Source organism: Mustelus asterias, chromosome 28, assembly GCF_964213995.1.
Source record: "Mustelus asterias chromosome 28, sMusAst1.hap1.1, whole genome shotgun sequence".
Classification (NCBI taxonomy): Eukaryota; Metazoa; Chordata; class Chondrichthyes; order Carcharhiniformes; family Triakidae; genus Mustelus; species Mustelus asterias.
The window spans coordinates 22008450-22027444 of record NC_135828.1 but is presented as its reverse complement, the minus strand read 5'-3'; the positions used below and the strand labels follow the sequence as shown (position 1 = coordinate 22027444).

General features: G+C 49.2%; 1 protein-coding gene across 4 annotated transcripts in view; it reads left to right on the top strand.

Annotated features, from left to right (window-relative positions):
- The first annotated feature begins 1310 nt into the window (after window positions 1–1310).
- LOC144480316 (transmembrane protein 150A) overlaps window positions 1311–18995 on the top strand; it is a 94435-nt gene continuing 76750 nt past the window's right edge. For 2 of the 4 annotated variants that reach the window (XM_078199671.1, XM_078199669.1), the window contains exons 1-2: window positions 1311–1486; window positions 2725–2848. In XM_078199671.1, the coding sequence (XP_078055797.1) occupies window positions 2784–2848 (65 nt within the window). In that variant the 5' untranslated portion in view covers window positions 1311–1486; window positions 2725–2783. The other 2 variants (XM_078199673.1, XM_078199670.1) reach the window with 2 other exon arrangements.

Sequence of the window (18995 nt, the reverse complement as noted above, 5' to 3'; positions counted from 1 at the left end):
CTCTCTCTCTGTCTCAGTCTCTCTCTCTCTCTGTCTCAGTCTCTCTCTCTCTGTCTCAGTCTATCTCTCTCTGTCTCAGTCTATCTCTCTCTGTCTCAGTCTATCTCTCTCTCTCAGTCTCAGTCTCTCTGTCTCAATCTCTCTCTCTCTCTGTCTCAGTCTCTCTCTCTGTCTCAGTCTATCTCTCTCTGTCTCAGTCTATCTCTCTCTCTCAGTCTCAGTCTCTCTGTCTCAATCTCTCTCTCTCTCTGTCTCAGTCTCTCTCTCTCTGTCTCAGTCTCTCTCTCTCTGTCTCAGTCTCTCTCTCTCTCTGTCTCAGTCTCTCTCTCTCTGTCTCAGTCTATCTCTCTCTGTCTCAGTCTATCTCTCTCTGTCTCAGTCTATCTCTCTCTCTCAGTCTCAGTCTCTCTGTCTCAATCTCTCTCTCTCTCTGTCTCAGTCTCTCTCTCTCTCTGTCTCAGTCTCTCTCTCTGTCTCAGTCATTCTCTTGCAGTCCCTGGCTCTCTCTTCCATAGTTGCTGCTGCCTCTTCAGTTTTCCGGTCTGCCCCTCTCAGTCTCTTTACAGAATCAGCTTCTTTGTCACTCCCTCTCTCCCACTCTGTCTCCCTCAGTCTCTCTGTCAGTCTCCCAGCCAGTCTCAGCTTATTTCTCCATCTGCCCTTCTCTTGCCTCCTCCCCCCCCCCACTCCCTCGCTCTCTCTCAGTCAGACCTCCCTGTAAGTTTACCAGTCTCTGTCTGTTTTATCAGTGCCTGTCCCTCTTTCGCCATCTAAATTTTTCAGTTATTTTAGCTCTCTGTCTTTTTCTTGTTAGTTTATCCCTGTCTCTGTCTCTCTCTTGCCCTTTGAGTGTATGTCACTGTCTCTCTATCTTTTCCCCTATCAGTCTATCTGTCTCAGCCTCTTCTCTCTGTCCCTTCCCCTGTCAGTGTACCTGTGTGTCTCTCTCTTTTCTCTGTGAGTGTTCCTGAGTCTCTCTCTGTCTCTTACACTGTCAGTGTACCTGTGTCTCTCTGTGAGGGTCTCTGTCTTTGTGAGTGTATCTTTTTCTGTCTGTCTGAGTGTTTCTCTCACTGAGTCTGTCTCTCTCTTTCTCTTTGTGTGTCTCTCGCACACTCCCACTCTCTGAGTGTCTCTCGCACACTCCCTCTCTCTGAGTGTCTCTCGCACACTCCCACTCTCTGAGTGTCTCTCGCACACTCCCACTCTCTGAGTGTCTCTCGCACACTCCCTCTCTCTGAGTGTCTCTCGCACACTCCCTCTCTCTGAGTGTCTCTCGCACACTCCCTCTCTCTGAGTGTCTCTCGCACTCTGTCTATCTCAGTCTATCCCAGTCTCAGAGGAGCCCTCTAGCGCTGCACTGGCCCACTCGGGCTGTAGCTGCAGAAGGGAAGGGAAGCTGCTTTTGGAGCAGTGAAGTTGCAGGAGTTGATGTGGAGCTGACACTACCCGGAGGCTGGGGGTCCCCGGAGCAAGATCTACACCAGTAAGTGATGGAGAGAGGAGGAGGGACGGAGAGAGAGAGAGGGGGAGGGAGAGGGGCTTCTATTTCTCTGGGGCTGTACCGAACTCTGGAGACGGGGCTGAGCTGAATGAAGCGAAATCCCATCTGTGTAAAAACAGCAGCTGAGCGCAGGGAGAACTCAACACAAGCAGAAAAAAGGCAGAGAATGAGTAAGATTTATTAATGGGGCCGGATCAGTGCTGGGCTGTGTTTATTGGGCTGTGTTTATTGGGGGTGGGTTAGTGCTGGGGCTGTGTTTATTGGGGGTGGGTTAGTGCTGGGGCTGTGTTTATTGGGGGTGGGTTAGTGCTGGGGCTGTGTTTATTGGGGATGGGTTAGTGCTGGGGCTGTGTTTGTGCTTGGGTGGGTTAGTGCTGGGGCTGTGTTTATTGGGGGTGGGTTAGTGCTGGGGCTGTGTTTATTGGGGGTGGGTTAATTGGGGGTGGGTTAGTGCTGGGGCTGTGTTTATTGGGGGTAGGTTAGTGCTGGGGCTGTGTTTATTGGGGGTGGGTTGGTGCTGGGGCTGTTTTTATTGGGGGTGGGTTAGTGCTGGGTTGTGTTTATTGGGGGTGGGTTAGTGTTGGGCTGTGTTTATTGGGGGTGGGTTAGTGCTGGGGCTGTGTTTATTGGGGGTGGGTTTGTGCTGGGCTGTGTTTATTGGGGGTGGGTTAGTGCTGAGGCCGTGTTTATTGGGGGTGGGTTTGTGCTGGGCTGTGTTCATTGGGGGTGGGTTAGTGCTGGGGCCGTGTTTATTGGGGGTGGGTTAGTGCTGGGGCCGTGTTTATTGGGGGTGGGTTAGTGCTGGGGCCGTGTTTATTGGAGGTGGGTTAGTGCTGGGGCTGTGTTTATTGGAGGTGGGTTAGTGCTGGGGCCGTGTTTATTGGGGGTGGGTTAGTGCCGGGCTGTGTTTATTGGGGGTGGGTTTGTGCTGGGCTGTGTTTATTGGGGGTGGGTTAGTGCTGGGGCTGTGTTTATTTGGGGTGGGTTTGTGCTGGGGCTGTGTTTATTGGGGGTGGGTTTGTGCTGGGGCTGTGTTTATTTGGGGTGGGTTTGTGCTGGGGCTGTGTTTATTGGGGGTGTGTTTGTGCTGGGCTGTGTTTATTGGGGGTGTGTTAGTGCTGGGCTGTGTTTATTGGGGGTGGGTTTGTGCTGGGCTGCAGTCTCTCTTGCTCCTGGTTCCAGTGTGACTCTCTAACTCCTGCTCCTGGTTGTGTTTGCAGTGACAGACTGAGACAGTCCACATGTCTCTCACCGTGCCAGAATCTGCCTGTCTCCTGGAATGACAGCCTGGCTCATCCTGCCCGTTAGCCTCTCCGTCTCCACAATCACTGCCCTGTGGGTCGTGTGAGTATCCCACAAAGATATAGAGACACACACACACATGGACGCGCGCGCACACAACCACAAGCAGATATACACACCGATGTACTCATGCACACACACACTGTACTCTCTCCACTTCACTCATGTCTCGATATGTTCAGCTGTTATGCGTCTGTTGCCAGCACTGTACTAGCCACTATCCCCTCTCTCACTATTACTGAAATAACTATGTTCTCTCTTCATTGCCAGTATCTTGCTGAATGTATTTTTGTATTTCAATACACTCCTGTGCTGTATCCTGCTCTCAGCACAGTCTGTACTGATACCTTTCAGTTGTAGATGACATTGATATGGCTGTTATAGTGGTAAACAATCTCTCCTCCCTCTCTCTCGCCCAGCGCAACTCCTGTTCTTAACTAAATCATTTGCAATGCAATCTCTCCTGGCTTCCACACTGTTAACTCAGGTACTCTTCCCCACACCCTGAGCCCAAGGATCCAGCCCTGGCCCCACCTTGGGTGGAATTTTCCCATCCTGCCCACCGTGGGAATCATAGAGGGCGGGACAGAAAATTGTTTTAAAGGTCTGTTGACCCGGAGCAGGAATTTCCAGTCTTGGGATGCGTGCGACTGGAAAATCCCACCCCTCCTTTCTCATCTACATTCAGCCCTTTCGTGACATGGTGTGAAAACATATAGTCAGTGACACGTTCGTTGACGATGCCCAGCGTGACCTCGCCAGCGCCTCTCTCTCGACCTTTGCACTGTCGTGGATTTGTCACACTGCCTGCCTGTCTGACACCAGGGACTGGTCCAGCCCAGGTTTCTGCCAACTAAATACCGGGAAGGTCAAGGCCATCGGGTGGGACTTTCAAGCCCTTACTGCTGGCGGGATCTTAGGGACCCGGAGGAGGAGCCAACCACCTCCACCCCCCCCCCCCCCCCCCCCCCCAACTCCCCCGTGGAGGACTCCCTGACAGGTCGAACAGGCAAGCAACACAAATTGCCGTAGACATCGGTGGGACTGGAAAATCCCGTGGCGAGCTGCCTCCTCTGTTGGCTGAGTTGAACCGAGGTATTTGAAACTTTGATCTTGTGTTTGACCCTGCAATTTCTTTCTGACCACTAATGCGTACCAACGCTGCCTGTACCCACCTCCGTCTCATTGCCCGACCTCACCTCAGCTCCTGAGACCTTTGTTATTAGGCCGCACTATCCCCCCCCCCCCCCCCCCACCCCCCCCCCCCCCGCACCCCTGTGGGGCTGCTACACCACCCTCTCGAAAAAGCTCAGCTCCCCGTATCCTAACTCCCAGTGAGTCCGTCCCTCCCCCCCCCTCCGCCACACATCACTCCTGTGTGCACTGATGCACATCAGCCCCCGGTTCCTGTGGGACTTTTGATTTTCATATTCTCATCCCGGCTTTCAAAACCTTCCCTGGCCTCTTTCCCCACCCTCTCTCACCCACCCCTGGCTCGATCCCCCGCTCTGTAACCTGTTTCAGTTTCACAACTCTGAGTCATCTTTCAAACCTGCAGCTTGTACATCTCTGGCTTTTAATGCCCTCCACGGCCAGGCCTTCTGCTGGCTGAACCCTTGAGTTCTGGAATTCCGCCTTATGACTATGACTGTCTCTTGTCTTAATACGCTCCTTAAAATCTATCCCTCTGACCAAGCTTTTGGATATTTGTCTTACTATCTCCTCATGTGGCTGGGTTCACACTCCAGTGAAGTGATATGTGTTGTTTTACTATGTTTTACTATGAATGCAAGTTATTGTTGTCACTAGAGGGGGTTTGAGCAGTCATCTACTCTTGATGTATTGTGTACGGCAATAGACATCATAGCACCAGTAGGTGACAGTGGAGAGAGAGCCTCGTGAGTGTAGGTGACTGTACAAACAATGACGGTTGCTGCCAATGCAGACCTTGTCAAGGCTGGGTGGCAGGACAGATTATATCGGTGACGCGACTCGCTGTCAACAATAGGTAACAGTTAGGATCAGATTCTAGCAATTCTTTGCATGCTGGATTATAATTCCAATGAGTGGCACTCATCGAAACGGTGGCACAGTGGGTTAGCACTGCTGCCTCACAGCGCCAGGGACCCAGATTCGATTCCAGCCTCAGGTCACTGTCTGTGCAGAGTCTGCACATTTCTCCCCGCGTCTGCGTGGGTTTCCTCCGGGTGCTCCGGTTTCCTCCCGCAGTCCAAAAAGTGTGCAGGTTAGGTGGATTGGCCGTGCTAAATTACCCCTTGGTGTCAGGGGGATTAGTAGGGTAAATACATGAGGGTTACGGGGATAGGGCCTGGGTGGGATTGTTGTTGGTGCAGGCTTGATGGGCCGAATGGCCTCTTCTCAACTGTAAGATCTCTATGAAATGCAGTGGTTTCATAGATTTCATAGAATCTCTACAGTACAGAAGGAGGCCATTCGACCCATCGAGCCTGCATCAACAACAATCCCACCCTATCCCCGTAACCCCATATATTTATCCTGCTAATCCCCCCTGAAACTAGGGTCAATTTAGCATGGCCAATCCACCTAACCCGCACATCTTTGGTTGACGGTGGCTGACACTTTGTTAATGGGCAGATGATGGTGTAATGGAGACACCAATGGGTTAGTAATCAGGAAGCCCAGGCCCCTGATCTGGACATGTGGCTTCCAATCCCAACACTACAGCGGGTGGAGTTTAAATACAATGAATTACCACTTTAAAAAGTAAGGAATTAGAAGCTTGCCTCTGTGATGGCGACCATGAAACTATCACTGATTGTTGTAAAAACCCATCTGGTTCACTAACGTCCTTCAGGGAAGGGGGCGGCATGTTAGCACAGTGGGTCGCACTGCTGCTTCACAGCGCCAGGGACCCGGGTTCGATTCCCGGCTTGGGTCACTGTCTGTGCGGAGTTTGCACGTTCTCCCCGTGTCTGCGCGGGTTTCCTCCGGGTGCTCCGGTTTCCTCCCACATTCTGAAAGACTTTTGGTGCATTGACCCGAACAGGCACCGGAGGGAATTTCACAGTAACTTCATTGCAGTGTTAATGTAAGCCTTACTTGTGACTAATAAATTAACTTTAACTTTAAATCTGCTGCCCTTACCCGGTCTGGCCTTCACGTAACTCCAGAGCTACAAGCAATGTGGTGGCTCTTTAACCCCTCACTGTGTGTGGGGGTACCTGTGCCAGATGGACTGGGGTGGTTCAAGAAGATGGCTCATCACTGCCCTCTCGAGGTGCAGTTAGGGATGGGCAATAAATTCTGGCCTTGCAATTGATGTCCATGAATGAATTTAAAAAGGTCTCTCACCTCCTGTAACTATAATCTGATCTCAGGGTCACTATTCTTGCTACAAGCTTCACTGGTCTGAACTGTCTTTGATACACTCTGTGCTGGGACATACTCTCGATATAATCCGCATCACTAGAGTATTCATAGAATCCCTACAGTCCACTCTTTAATGGCACTTCCTACTTGGGTTAATCTCTTCATTGAAGGAATAGGGAGAGTATTTACAGGTGGATGTGTTGTCAATAGTGATTGCAGTGTCTCAAAGCATTATCCACGAGTCAGGAGTGTGATGGAACAATCTCCACTTGCCTGGATGGGTGCAGCTCCAACAGCGCGCAAGAGTCTCAACACCATCCTGGATAAAGCAGCCCCCACTTGGTTGGCACCCCATCCACCAACTTAGACATTCACTCCCCCCAGCACTGATGCACAGTGGCAGCCGTGTGTACCATCTACAAGATGCACTGCAGCAATTCACCATGTTCCTTAGGCAGCACCTTCCAAACCCATGACCACTTCCATCTGGAAAAACAAGGGCAGCAGATACATGGGGAACACCCAACCACCTGCAAATTCCCCACCAAGTCACTCAGCATCCTGACTTGGAAATATATTGGCCGTTCCTTCTCTGTCGTTGGGTCAAAATCCTGGAATTCCCTCCCTAACAGCACAGTGGGTGTACCTACACCAGACGGACTGCAGCGATTCAAGAAGGCAGCTCACCATCACCTTCTCAAGAGCAATTAGGGATGGGCAATAAATGCTGGCCTAGCCAGCGATGCCCACATCCCATGAAAGAATTTTTAAAAGGTTTAATCGGCCATTGATGTTTTCACTATCTCCAATTGAAAACGTGGGGTCAGGGACCCGACCTTTGTTACAGCAAGGTGCAGTGAGGTCAGAGTTCACAAGCCAACCCTCCAGGATTGTCCTGGGTTGTCTGGAAGTTACAGCTTAATCCCCCCGAGCACTACCAGGACTAAATCCAGGTAATGAGACCTTCAGATAAAAGTAATTATCTTCGATAAATAATAAACTAATTTGTTCAGAGATAAGGAATCATTCTGTTTGCCCGACAGCCCCGGATTATCCCATTGGGAGTGAAGTGTCTGTTTGCTTTCTTATTGGCGGTGAGGTTGGGGTGGTTAGAGGAGGGAGATCATGTGATAGACCCTCCAGGATTAGGGGCAACTGAATTTGGCAACCCTTGCTGAGATTCTGTGAATGGGGTGTACTCACAATGCTTAGACATTGCATGGGCATGCGAGTCCCAGTGCAGGATCTAACCTGGTTTCACTGTTGCCCGTCTGAACCTTCAAGCTCCTTTTGAAACTTTCCAGGGCCTTAATAATAATGAGTGAAGGACAGAGTTCCTTATTGAGGTGGAGTTCCCAGACTTAGCAGGTTCTTTTTATTCATTCGTGGGACATGAGCATCGCTGGCTGGCCAGCATTTATTGTCCATTCCTAGTTGCCCGAGGGCAGTTGAGAGTCGACCACATTGCTGTGGCTCTGGAGTCACATGTAGAGTCATAGAACCCCTACAGTACGGAAGGAGGCCATTCAGCCCATCGAGTCTGCACCGACAACAGTCCCATCCAGGCCCTATCACTGTAGCTCCACGTATTTACCCTGCTAATCCCCCCAAAACTAGGGTCAATTTAGCACGGCCAATCAACCTAACCCACACATCTTTGGACTGTGGGAGGAAACCGGAGCACCCGGAGAAAACCCACGCAGACACGGGGAGAACGTGCAAACTCCACACAGGCAGCGACCCAAGCCAAGAATCAAACCCAGGTCCCTGATGCTGTGAGGCAGCCGTGCTAACCACTGTGCCACCCCTTGTAGGCCAGGCCAGGTAAGGACGGCAGATTTCCTTCCCCAAAGGACATTAGTGAACCAGATGGGTTTTTCCGACAATCGACAATGGTTTCATGGTCATCAGTAGATTCTTAATTCCAGATTTTTAAAAATTGAATTCAAATTCCGCCATCTGCTGTGGCAGGATTCGAACCCGGGTCCCCAGAACACTAGTTGAGTTTCTGGATTAATAGTTTAGTGATAATATCACTAGGCCAGGGGTCTCCACACTACGGCCTGCGGGCCACACCCGGATCGGAGTTTCGACTCGGTGCTTACTGAAGACGCTGAAAGGAAGAAGGGGAGGTCACCAAGGTCAGAAATGGATTTGTTAAAGGTAAAGTCTCCATAGTTCCAAATGACCATAGCTGCTCTCCCCTATGAGGGGGAGAGCTGACTGGTGGTGATTTAACCTGGGGGTCACCACACCTCAGGCAAGGGGTAAGGTTGAGAAGGCGGGGCCAGTACGGGAATTGAACCCATGCTGTTGGCGTCGCTCTGTATCATGAACCATGCAAGTGAAGCAGTGTGACTTGAAATACATAAGATCCTGAACATCCTCGGCAAGATGGACATGGAAAGGACGTTTCCTCTTGAGTGAGTCCTGAACTAGGGGACACAGTTTCAAAATTAGGAGTCACCCTTTTAGGACAGAGATGAAGAGAAAGTTTCTTCTCTGTGGGTTGTGCGACTTTGGGACTCTGCCTCGGAAGGCGCTGGAAGCGGGATCATTGAATATTTTTAAGGCAAGGGAGTCCAAGGTTATCCGGGATAGATGGGAATGTGGAATTCGGGACACAAACAGATCGCTGTTGCCTCACAGCGCGAGGGGCCTGGGTTCGATTCCAGCCTTGGGTGCCTGTCTGTGTGGAATTTGCACATTCTCTCCATGTCTGCGTGGGTTTCCTCCGGGTGCTCCGGTTTCCTCCCACACTTCAATGATGTGTAGGTTAAGTGGATTGGCCATGCTAGATTGCCCCTTAGTGTCCAAAGATGTGCAGGTTAAGTGGGTTAACTACGGTAAATGCAGGATTGCTGGGATAGGGCAGGGAGGTGGGCCTGGGTAAGATGCTCTTTTGGAGGGCTGTTGTGGACTCAGTGGGCTGAATGGTCTCCGTTTGCACTCGAGGATTCTATGGCTCTAAGGTAATATATGGAAGGAAATAAATGGGTTGTGTAAAAAAAAAAGATTCTGCTATAATCACGGGTACCTTCAATCTATTCTTTCACATTCACCTGAGGTGTCAGATGGCACCTGCAACAGCTGAGGCTCATTCAGTAACTACAAACGCACCTCACAGGAAAATACATCTTCCCAGCCAGCCTGGGAGGTGCCGCGGTGTACACTGGCACTCAGGAGGTGCCGCGGTGTACACTGGCACTCAGGAGGTGCCGCGGTGTACACTGGCACTCAGGAGGTGCCGCGGTGTACATTGGCACTCAGGAGGTGCCGCGGTGTACACTGGTGCTCGGGGGGTGCCGCGGTGTACACTGGCACTCGGGAGGTACACCACTCTCTTTGTGGTTGCTTTCCTGCAAGCATTTAGTTAGGCTGATTGCCTAGAACAGATACCAATCAGGAGACGTGTCATTAGCACTAATTTGGGTTGAACTAAACGTCAGTGGCTCCAGATGTCCTTTACTCTTCTCTACTCCAGCCTTTGAGGTGTGTCCAAAGTAACACATGGAAAATGTTTTTGTTTTCTTAATGGAATTAACATAGCCCTCCAAATCCTTTAATGAACATTTGCGATTCTAATCACCCCTGCTGGCTTTTAAATACTTGCAAGGGTGGTACAGTGGCTAGCACTGCTGCCTCACAGCGCCAGGGATCCAGGTTCAATTCCAGCCTCGGGTGGCTGTGTGGAGTTTGCACGTTCTCTCCGTGTCTGCGTGGGTTTCCTCCGGATGCTCCGGTTTCCTCCCACAGTTCAAGATGTGCAGATTAAGTAAATTGGTCCTGCTATATTGACTCTTAACTTGGAATTTTATGGACTCGCTCGGGCGAGACAGTAAGACCCCGCCCGAGGTCAACAGAGATTTCTGTTGTGGGACCCTCGCCCGCACCGATTCCAGGGCTGGTGAGGTGATAGAGTTTGGGCCTTCGTGTACGGGTTGGGTGGATTGACCATGCTAAATGTGTGGGGTTATAGGGATAGGGTGGGGAAGAGAGCTTGGGTGAGATGCTCTGTCAGAGTTGGTGCAGACTCGATGGGTCAAATGGCCTCTTCTGCACTGTAGGGATTCTATTGTGACAATATCTCAGAGTTATTGCCGGAGTATTACAGTTAACAATCTCATACTGGAACTGACTGGTGCAGTTCAGCTCAAATGAAATATAACTTTCTTGACTAATTTAAGACAGTAAAGTTACAGCAGTATTAAGGATAATCTTGCATGTTAGACCATAACAACCAAAGAAAGAGGGGTCAGGGTAAGGCCATTTGGCCCCTCGATTCAATACGATCATGGCTGGTCTTCCACTTCTTTTCCACCTTTCAGCAATCGACAATGGGCTCATGGTCATCATTCGACTTTTAATTCCAGATGTTTATTGAATTCAAATTTCACCATCTGCCGTGGTTGGATTCGAACACTGGATTACCAGTCCTGTGACAACATAAATAGTATTTTCCCCGAACAGGATGGTACTTCCAAGCGAAAAAGACATCAGGATGAATTTTACAGTCCCACCTGCCATGGGAATCGGAGCGGGCGAGGGAAAGGTCCGCTGACCTCGGGCGGGATTTTCCGGTTTTGTGGTGAGCAAGGCCGGAAAATCCCACCCATCGTGCCTATCACACAAATTGAGTAAAGTGGTATATAGAAACATAGAAAAACTACAGCACAAACAGGCCCTTTGGCCCACAAGTTGTGCCGAACACATCCCTTCTAGACCTACCTATAACCCTCCATCCTATTAAGCTCCGTGTACTCATCCAGGAGTCTCTTAAAAGACCCTATCGATTCCACTCGCCCACCACCCTCTGTGTGAAAAACCTCCCCCTAACATCTCCCCTGTACCTACCCCCCAGCACCCTAAACCTGTGTCCTCTTGTAGCAGACATTTCCACCCTGGGAAAAAGCCTCTGAGAGTCCACCCGATCTATGCCTCTCCATATCTTATACACCTCTATTAGGTCTCCTCTCATCCTTCATTTCTCCAAGGAGAAAAGACCGAGCTCCCTCAGCCTATCCTCATAAGGCATGCTACTCAATCCAGGCAACATCCTTGTAAATTTCCTCTGCACCCTTTCAATCTTTTCCACATCCTTCCTATAGTGAGGCGACCAGAACTGAACACAGTACTCCAAGTGGGGTCTGACGAGGGTCTTATATAGCTGCATCATTATCCCCGGACTCCTAAACTCAATCCCTCGATTGATAAAGGCCAGCACACCATACGCCTTCTTAACCACCTCCTCCACCTGCGGGGCCGATTTTAGAGTCCTATGGACCCGGACCCCAAGGTCCTTCTGATCCTCTACCGTAGTAAGAGTCTTTCCCTTTATATTGTACTCCTTCATCCCATTTGACCTACCAAAATGGACCACGACGCATTTATCTGGGTTGTAGTCCATCTGCCACTTGTCCGCCCAGTCTTGCATCCTGTCTATGTCCCTCTGTAACTTCTGACATCCCTCCAGACTATCTACAACCCCACCAACCTTCGTGTCGTTGGCAAACTTACCAACCCATCCCTCCACTTCCTCATCCAGGTCATTTATGAAAATGACAAACAGCAAGGGTCCCAGAACAGATCCCTGGGGCACACCACTGGTGACCGACCTCCATTTAGAAAAAGACCCATCTATACCCACTCCCTGCCTCCTTTGGGCAAGCCAGTTCTGGATCCACCGGGCAGCAGCCCCTTGGATCCCATGCCCTCTCACTTTTTCTAGAAGCCTTGCATGGGGGACCTTCTCGAACGCCTTGCTAAAATCCATATAAACCATATCTACCGCCTTCCCTTCGTCAATGTGTTTAGTCACATTTTCGAAGAACTCCACCAGGCTCGTAAGGCACGATCTGCCCATTTCAATGCCAGTGCATTGCCAATTTGTAGGCCGTATGCCCCAAGTGCCTGGTGATACCCAAAAGCATGTTCCTTTGATCACAATAGGCAAAGTGATAACTGTACTCAACCAGCTTGGGCTAGCAAAACTCATACATACATTCCCTACAGTGCAGAAGGAGGCCATTCGGCCCACCAAACCTGCACCGATAACAATCGCACCCAGGCCCTATCCCCGTAACTTCCACGTATTTACCCTAGCTAGTCCTCCTGACACAAAGGGGCAATTTAGCATGGCCAATCCACCTAACCCGCACGTCTTTGGACTGTAGGAGGAAACCGGAGCACCCGGAAGAAACGCACGCAGACACGGGGAGAACGTGCAAACTCCACATGGGCAGTCACCCAAGGCCAGAATTGAACCTGGGCCCCTGGCGCAGCGAGGCAGCAGTGCTAACCACTGTTCCGCCGCCACTCAGAACATAATGTCTAACATTAGGTGTGATCCTGTGATTGGGCAGCACTGTATGAACAATCCTGAGTGCGCTAGGAATTAAGCTAACGACCAATTAAAGCCATGAGTTGCCGGCGTTGGACTGGGGTAGGCACAGTAAGTAGTCTCACAACACCAGGTCAAAGTCCAACAGGTTTATTTGGTAGCACGAGCTTTCGGAGCATTGCCCCTTCATCAGGTGGGTCCTGATGAAGGAGCAACGCTCCGAAAGCTCATGCTACCAAATAAACCTGTTGGACTTTGACTTGGTGTTGTGAGACTACTTACTGGACCAATTAAAGATTATCAGTCAGGCTCACCATACACTTGCTAGAAGTGACATTTATTCACGCATAGAAACCTGTCCTCTGCAAGAATAAGGAACATGGCCAGGCATTGTGCTTTTCTTGCATTAAAACAAAAGCTTGAGGGAACAGTAGTTCCCTGGTGCGTTCTCTATGGCAACACATCGACCAATCAGACTTGACTTGCCAACTAATCAGCACCCTTTTTTCATGGAGTGTAAATCATTGCTGCCTTTGAAATTTGGCATTCTTGTGTTTGTCCTGATGAATGGAATTTGAAAATCCTGGCCAACGTGTCTCATTGTTTTTGGCCAATTCTTCAGTAATCAGTCTCTCACCACTTGAAAAAAATATTCTGCTCAATTATTATCCTTCCAAAGTGGATACTTCTCCCACATTGGGCCCATACTATCTGGAGTTTAGAAGAATGAGAGGTGATCTCATTGAAACAGGTACAATTCTGACAGGAAAGGGTAAACTCTGTAAGGTTGTTGCTGCTGGTTGGAAGGATTGAACAGATCAAGGGAGCATCGTTTCGGGACAAGGGGCTGATCATTCAGGACTGAGATGAGGAGAAATTTCTTCACTCAAAGAGGTTTATTTTATTTATTAGTCACAAGTAAGGCTTACATTAGCACTGCAATGAATTTACTGTGAAGTTCCCCTGTGGTGTTGGCGTTATCTTTGGAACTCTCTACCACAGAGCAATGTGGGTGCTTCAATGTTGAATAAATTTGAGGCTGGAATTGAGAAATCTTTGGCCTCTCGGAGATTTAAGGCCTATGGGGAATGGGAAAGTGGAAGTCCAAAATCGCCCAAGATCTCATTAAATAGTGTACCCATGTGTAGGGGAGGCAGCGGTATTGTCACTGGACTCGTAATCCAGATCCCAGGGGAAGATCCGGGTTCGAATCCCGCCCGGGCAGGTGGTGAAATTTGAATTCAATAAAAGAAATCGGGAATTAAAAGTCTGCTGATGACCATGAAACCATTGTCGGAAAACCCCATCTGTTTCACTAATGTCCCTTTTAGGGAAGGAAACTGTCCTTACCTGGTCTGGCCTACATCTGACTTCAGAGCCATAGCAATGTGGCTGATTCTCAACTGCCCTCTATAATGGAGGGCAGTTAAAGATGGGGCAATAAATGCTGGGTTCAGCCAGTGACGCCCACATCCCGTAAAATGAATAGAGAAAAAAACCCAGGCTTGCCAGGGTGGATGGTCTATCCTTGTTCCTATCACTTGTGTTCCTGTATTGTATTCCATTCTCCGCACCCACTCACTCGACCTGTCTAGATCCTTTTCCCGAGAGAGATGGACTGCCAGTCCTGATAACTGTTCACAACTCGTGTCCTTCTGTCTCCCCGCAGGGCAATCGAAACACTCGGGGTCGGGGCAAAGGGGAGCGGGTGTGACAAATGTTGCAATGGTCAGACTGAATTTGACTTGCGTTACTTCTTGCCTTAAAATAAAACACATTTCCTGACAGTTCAACATTTAGACCGCAGGCCCATTCAGTCCATTGGGCCTGCCCTGCCATTCCATCTGATATGAATTCATTTAAAGAGCAGTAGGCCATTCGGCCCTTTGAGACTGTACCACCATTCAATCAGATCATGGCTAATCCTCCAACTCAACACCATACTCCCACACTCACCCCATACTCATTGATGCCTTTAGTGTCTAGAAATCTATAAGACATAGGAATAGAAGTAGACCATTCGGCCCATCGAGTCTACTTTGCCATTCAATGAGATCATGACTGATCTCATAGAAATCATAGAAACCCTACAGTACAGAAAGAGGCCATTCGGCCCATCGAGTCTGCACCGACCAAACTCCCACCAGGCCCTACCCCCATATCCCTACATATTTTCCCCACTAATCCCGCTAACCTACACATCTCAGGACACTAAGGGCAATTTTTATCATGGCCAATCAACCTAACGCGCACATCTTTGGATATCTGATGTGATAATCTTCAACTCCACTTTCCCGCCTTATCCCCATAACCCTCGATTCCCATACTGATTAAAAATCTGTCTATCTCAGCCTTGAACATAATGACCCAGCCTCTGCAGCCCTCTGTGGGAAAGAATTCCACAGATTCACTCCCCTCTGAGAGAAGAAATTCCTCCTCATCTCTGCCTTAAATGCACATCCCCTCTTTCTGAGGTTATGCCCTCTCGTCCTAGACTCTCCCACAAGGGGAAACAGCCTCTCAGCATCTACCCTGTCAAGCCCTCTGAGAATCATATAAATCTCAATAAGGTCGCTTCTCATTCTTCTAAACGCCAATGAGTACAGGCCCAACCTACTCAACCTCTTCCCATAAGAAAATCCCTCCATACCTGGGATCAACCTAGTGAACCTTCTCTGGACTGCCTCCAATGCCAGGACATCTTTCCTTGGATAAGGAATCAAAACCAGATGTGACTATAATCATGTGCAAATCAAAATAGCGGAACTCCCTCTCTAACAGCACTGTGGGCTACCTGAACATAGGAACATAGGCATTAGGAGCAGAAGTAGGCAATTCACTCCTTCGAGCCTGCTCCGCCATTCAATCAGATCACGGCTGATCTCTCCCTGGTCTCAAATCCACCTCCCCACCTGGGATATCCCCTTATCCCTTATTTTATTAGAAATATATCTATCTCCTTCTTGAAACCATTTAATGATTCAGACCCCACCGTGCTATGGGGCAGCGGGTTCCACAGGTTTACCACCCCCTGTGAGAAGTAGTTCCTCCTCATCTCAGTTTTATATCTACCACCTCTCAACCTAGACCTGTGACCTTTTGTTCTAGACTGCCCCACAAGAGGAAACATTTGGTCTACATTTTCTTATCAATCCCCTTTAAAATTTTATAAACCTCGATCAGATCCCCTATGATCCTTCTAAACTCCAGCGAGTATAAACCCAAACTGTTTAATCTCTCCTCATACGTCAACCCCTTCATCCCCGGAATCAATCTGGTGACCCTCCTCTGAACTGCCTCCAATGCCACCGCATCCTTCCTCAAATAAGGAGACCAAAACTGGACACAATACTCCAGATGTGGCCTCACCAACACCCTATACAATTGCAACAACACTTCTCTGCTTTTATCCACCTCGGGGACTCCAACCATTCAAGAAGGCAGCTCACCACCACCACCTTAGGAGGGCTAATACGTGGGGTTACGGGAATAGGACCTGGGTGGGATTGTTGTTGGTGCAGACTCGATGGGCCTAATGGCCTCCTTCTGCACTGTCGATTCTCCGATTCTATTCTGAAGGGAAATTAGGAATGGGCAATAAATGCTGGACTAGCCAGTGACGCCCACATCCTGTAGAATCAATGTTAAAAACATTTTTAAGTGTTCAGACCTCAATTTTAGCGCAGGCAGTAAGCATTTCAGAACAATGCCAGCAATCTTTCAAGTGTTGCACTGTTTAAGGATTATGTGAGTTGGAGGAGATGTTGTATTCTGGCGCCCACAGTGTTGTACTAGCTGGATTGAGACACGGCAGATGAAATGTAACTGAGAAATATGAAGTTATTCCTCTAGTCGGACTGGCAGTGGGGGGGGGAAGGGGGGGGGGAGGAGGAGGAGTGAGGTGAGCCAATACAAACTAAATGGTGCATTTTTAGAAGGAGTTGGCAGCAGATGCTTCAACTCAAACCAATCTTTCAATGAGGACTTGTGAGGACACTCGTTTACAGATGTAAGGGAATGAAGCCAGTTTCCATCACATGACCATTATTTGGCTCCGACCAATATGGTGGATGGTGCGGTGCCAGATGACATTGAGCTTGTGAAATATTGTAAGTATTGAGGACTTAGGATGCCACAAAGTGTGTGAAAAATGCTGCGTGCCTGAATTTCTAACTTCGACCGTCCCGTCCCCTCGTCCCCGTTTTTCCCCCAGCCCCCCACCCTCCCAACCAGTATAATTGGTGATAAATACACAGCCTGTTCTAAAGTGGATCAAGACGCCCTCATTATTAGGAGCAGGAGTAGGCCGCATGGCCCCACCTTTCTGCTCCACCATTCATTACCATCATTGACAAATATTAACTCCATTTGTCTGCCATATCTCCATATCCCTGAGTGTCCAACAATCTCTCAGTCTCAATCTTCAGTAGGCTCATCGACTGAGCATTAACATCTCCCTCGGGTAGAGAATTCCAAAAATTCACAGGCTCAATTGCTGGGATTCCCTGGCTTCCCTGTGGTGTTTTATTGGGCAGTGGGAGGCAACATGCCAGTGGCAGGATCTTCTGGTTCCGCCGCTGTTAATGGGAATTCCCATTGAATCCACTCCACACTGCCGGAAATCGGTGGCAGAGGATGCACCGTCAGTGGGAATAGAAGATCCTGCCCAATGCTCAATTTCTGGTGATGTATCTAAACTGATGTTTTGTTTTATTCATTTGTGGGACATGGGTGTCGCTGGCTGGCCAGCATTTATTATCCATCCCTAGCTGCCCGAGAGCAGTTAAGAGTGAACCACATTGCTGTGGCTCTGGAGTCACATGTAGGCCAGACCAGGTAAGGACGGCAGATTTCCTTCCCTGAAGGACATTAGTGAACCAGATGGGTTTTCCGACAATCGACAATGGTTTCATGGTCATCAGTAGATTCTTAATTCCAGATATTTTTTATTGAATTCAAATTCCACCATCTGCCGTGGTGGGATTCGAACCCGGGTCCCCAGAACTGGATTAATAGTCTAGTGATAATACCACTAGGCCATCGCCTCCCCTAAATGGAGGGACGTAGCTGGGCTCGACACCTCTGCTGGACATGTAACCTCATTTGGATGCTGTTCCATTGCATTTCTTTAGATGGAGTTCAGTATTCATCAGCAAAAGGGAACTGCATTCCAAACTACATTGTAACTCAGCTGGTCCCTGCACCCATCTACCATCCCACCCCCACCGCCCCGTCCTGTTCCACAGCACCGAGAGAGCAAATGCAAGTTTGTAGTCATTGAAAATGGTTGCTAGTCACGGTGAAGATTCTTTGTAGCCATGAAGAGAATCATACCAGTGACACAGTGGTTAGCACTGCTGCCTCACAGCTCTAGGGACCCGGGTTCGATTCCCAGCTTGGGTCACTGTCTCTGTGGAGTCTGCACATCCTCCCCGTGTCTGCATGGGTTTCCTCCGGGTGCTCCAGTTTCTTCCCACAGTCTGAAAGACATGCTGGTTAGGTGCATTGGCCGTGCTAAATTCTCCCTCAGTGTACCCGGACAGGCACCAGACTGTGGTGACTGGGGGATTTTCACAGTAACTTCATTGCAATGTTAATGTCAGCCTACTTGTGACGAATAAATAAACTTTACACTGCACAGGGGAAGGCCATTTGGCCCATCATGCCTGTGCTGACTCTTTGAAAGAGTTTTCCCATTTTATACCCCCTCCCCCATTCTTTCCCCACATCCCTGGAATTTCTTTCTCCTTTTCGAAAAGAGATTCGGTCCCCATCTTATGAAATTTGGCTCCTGGCACTCCATCACAGCTTTGGCCGACATTGTTGCGTTGATCTATGTCCAGTTTTAATGGGGGAGGGGGGTGAGGTGGTCACTGACTGAAAGGGTGTCCAGTTTAGCCACAGGTCCCTGTCCACCTCTATGGCATCTCATTCAATTGGTGGCCATGTGTTGACCATTAGAATTTCCCACAGTGTGAAATCCTCGGTCTCCCTCAATCCTGACAGAATCTGTTTTCCAGGAGTTGAAGATAACTAATGAAATGTGGCTTTCCTAAGAACAACTCAGAAGAAATAGGGGCCAGGAATGTTGGGATGAGATTTGTGTTTTGGACAGAAATAGTTTGGAGCAAGAAGTTTCTCTTTGGATTACAAAGCAGAGCAAGGTGCTGTATTATCCAAGGGGACAGTGGTAGTGTCATTGGACATAAGTTATACCTCCGGGGGATGGGTGACTGACCTCCTCGCGAGAGGCACTGAAAAATAGTCATGAGGCTAGATGGGTTTTTTTTATTTATTTCCATGTGGGCTGCTTTTCCCAAGCTCGGGAAAGCCTGGCTGCTGAAGGAAAGTGAGGTAGGCCTGGTTCCAGTGGGTAAGAAACTTTCCAGCACTGCTTGTGGGTCAGGAGGAGAAAGAGGGATCCCCACTCTCACCACTGGCCTTTCAAGAAAATATGCTTCCCACTCCAAGCTTGGCTCTGCTTTCCCTGCTGAACTA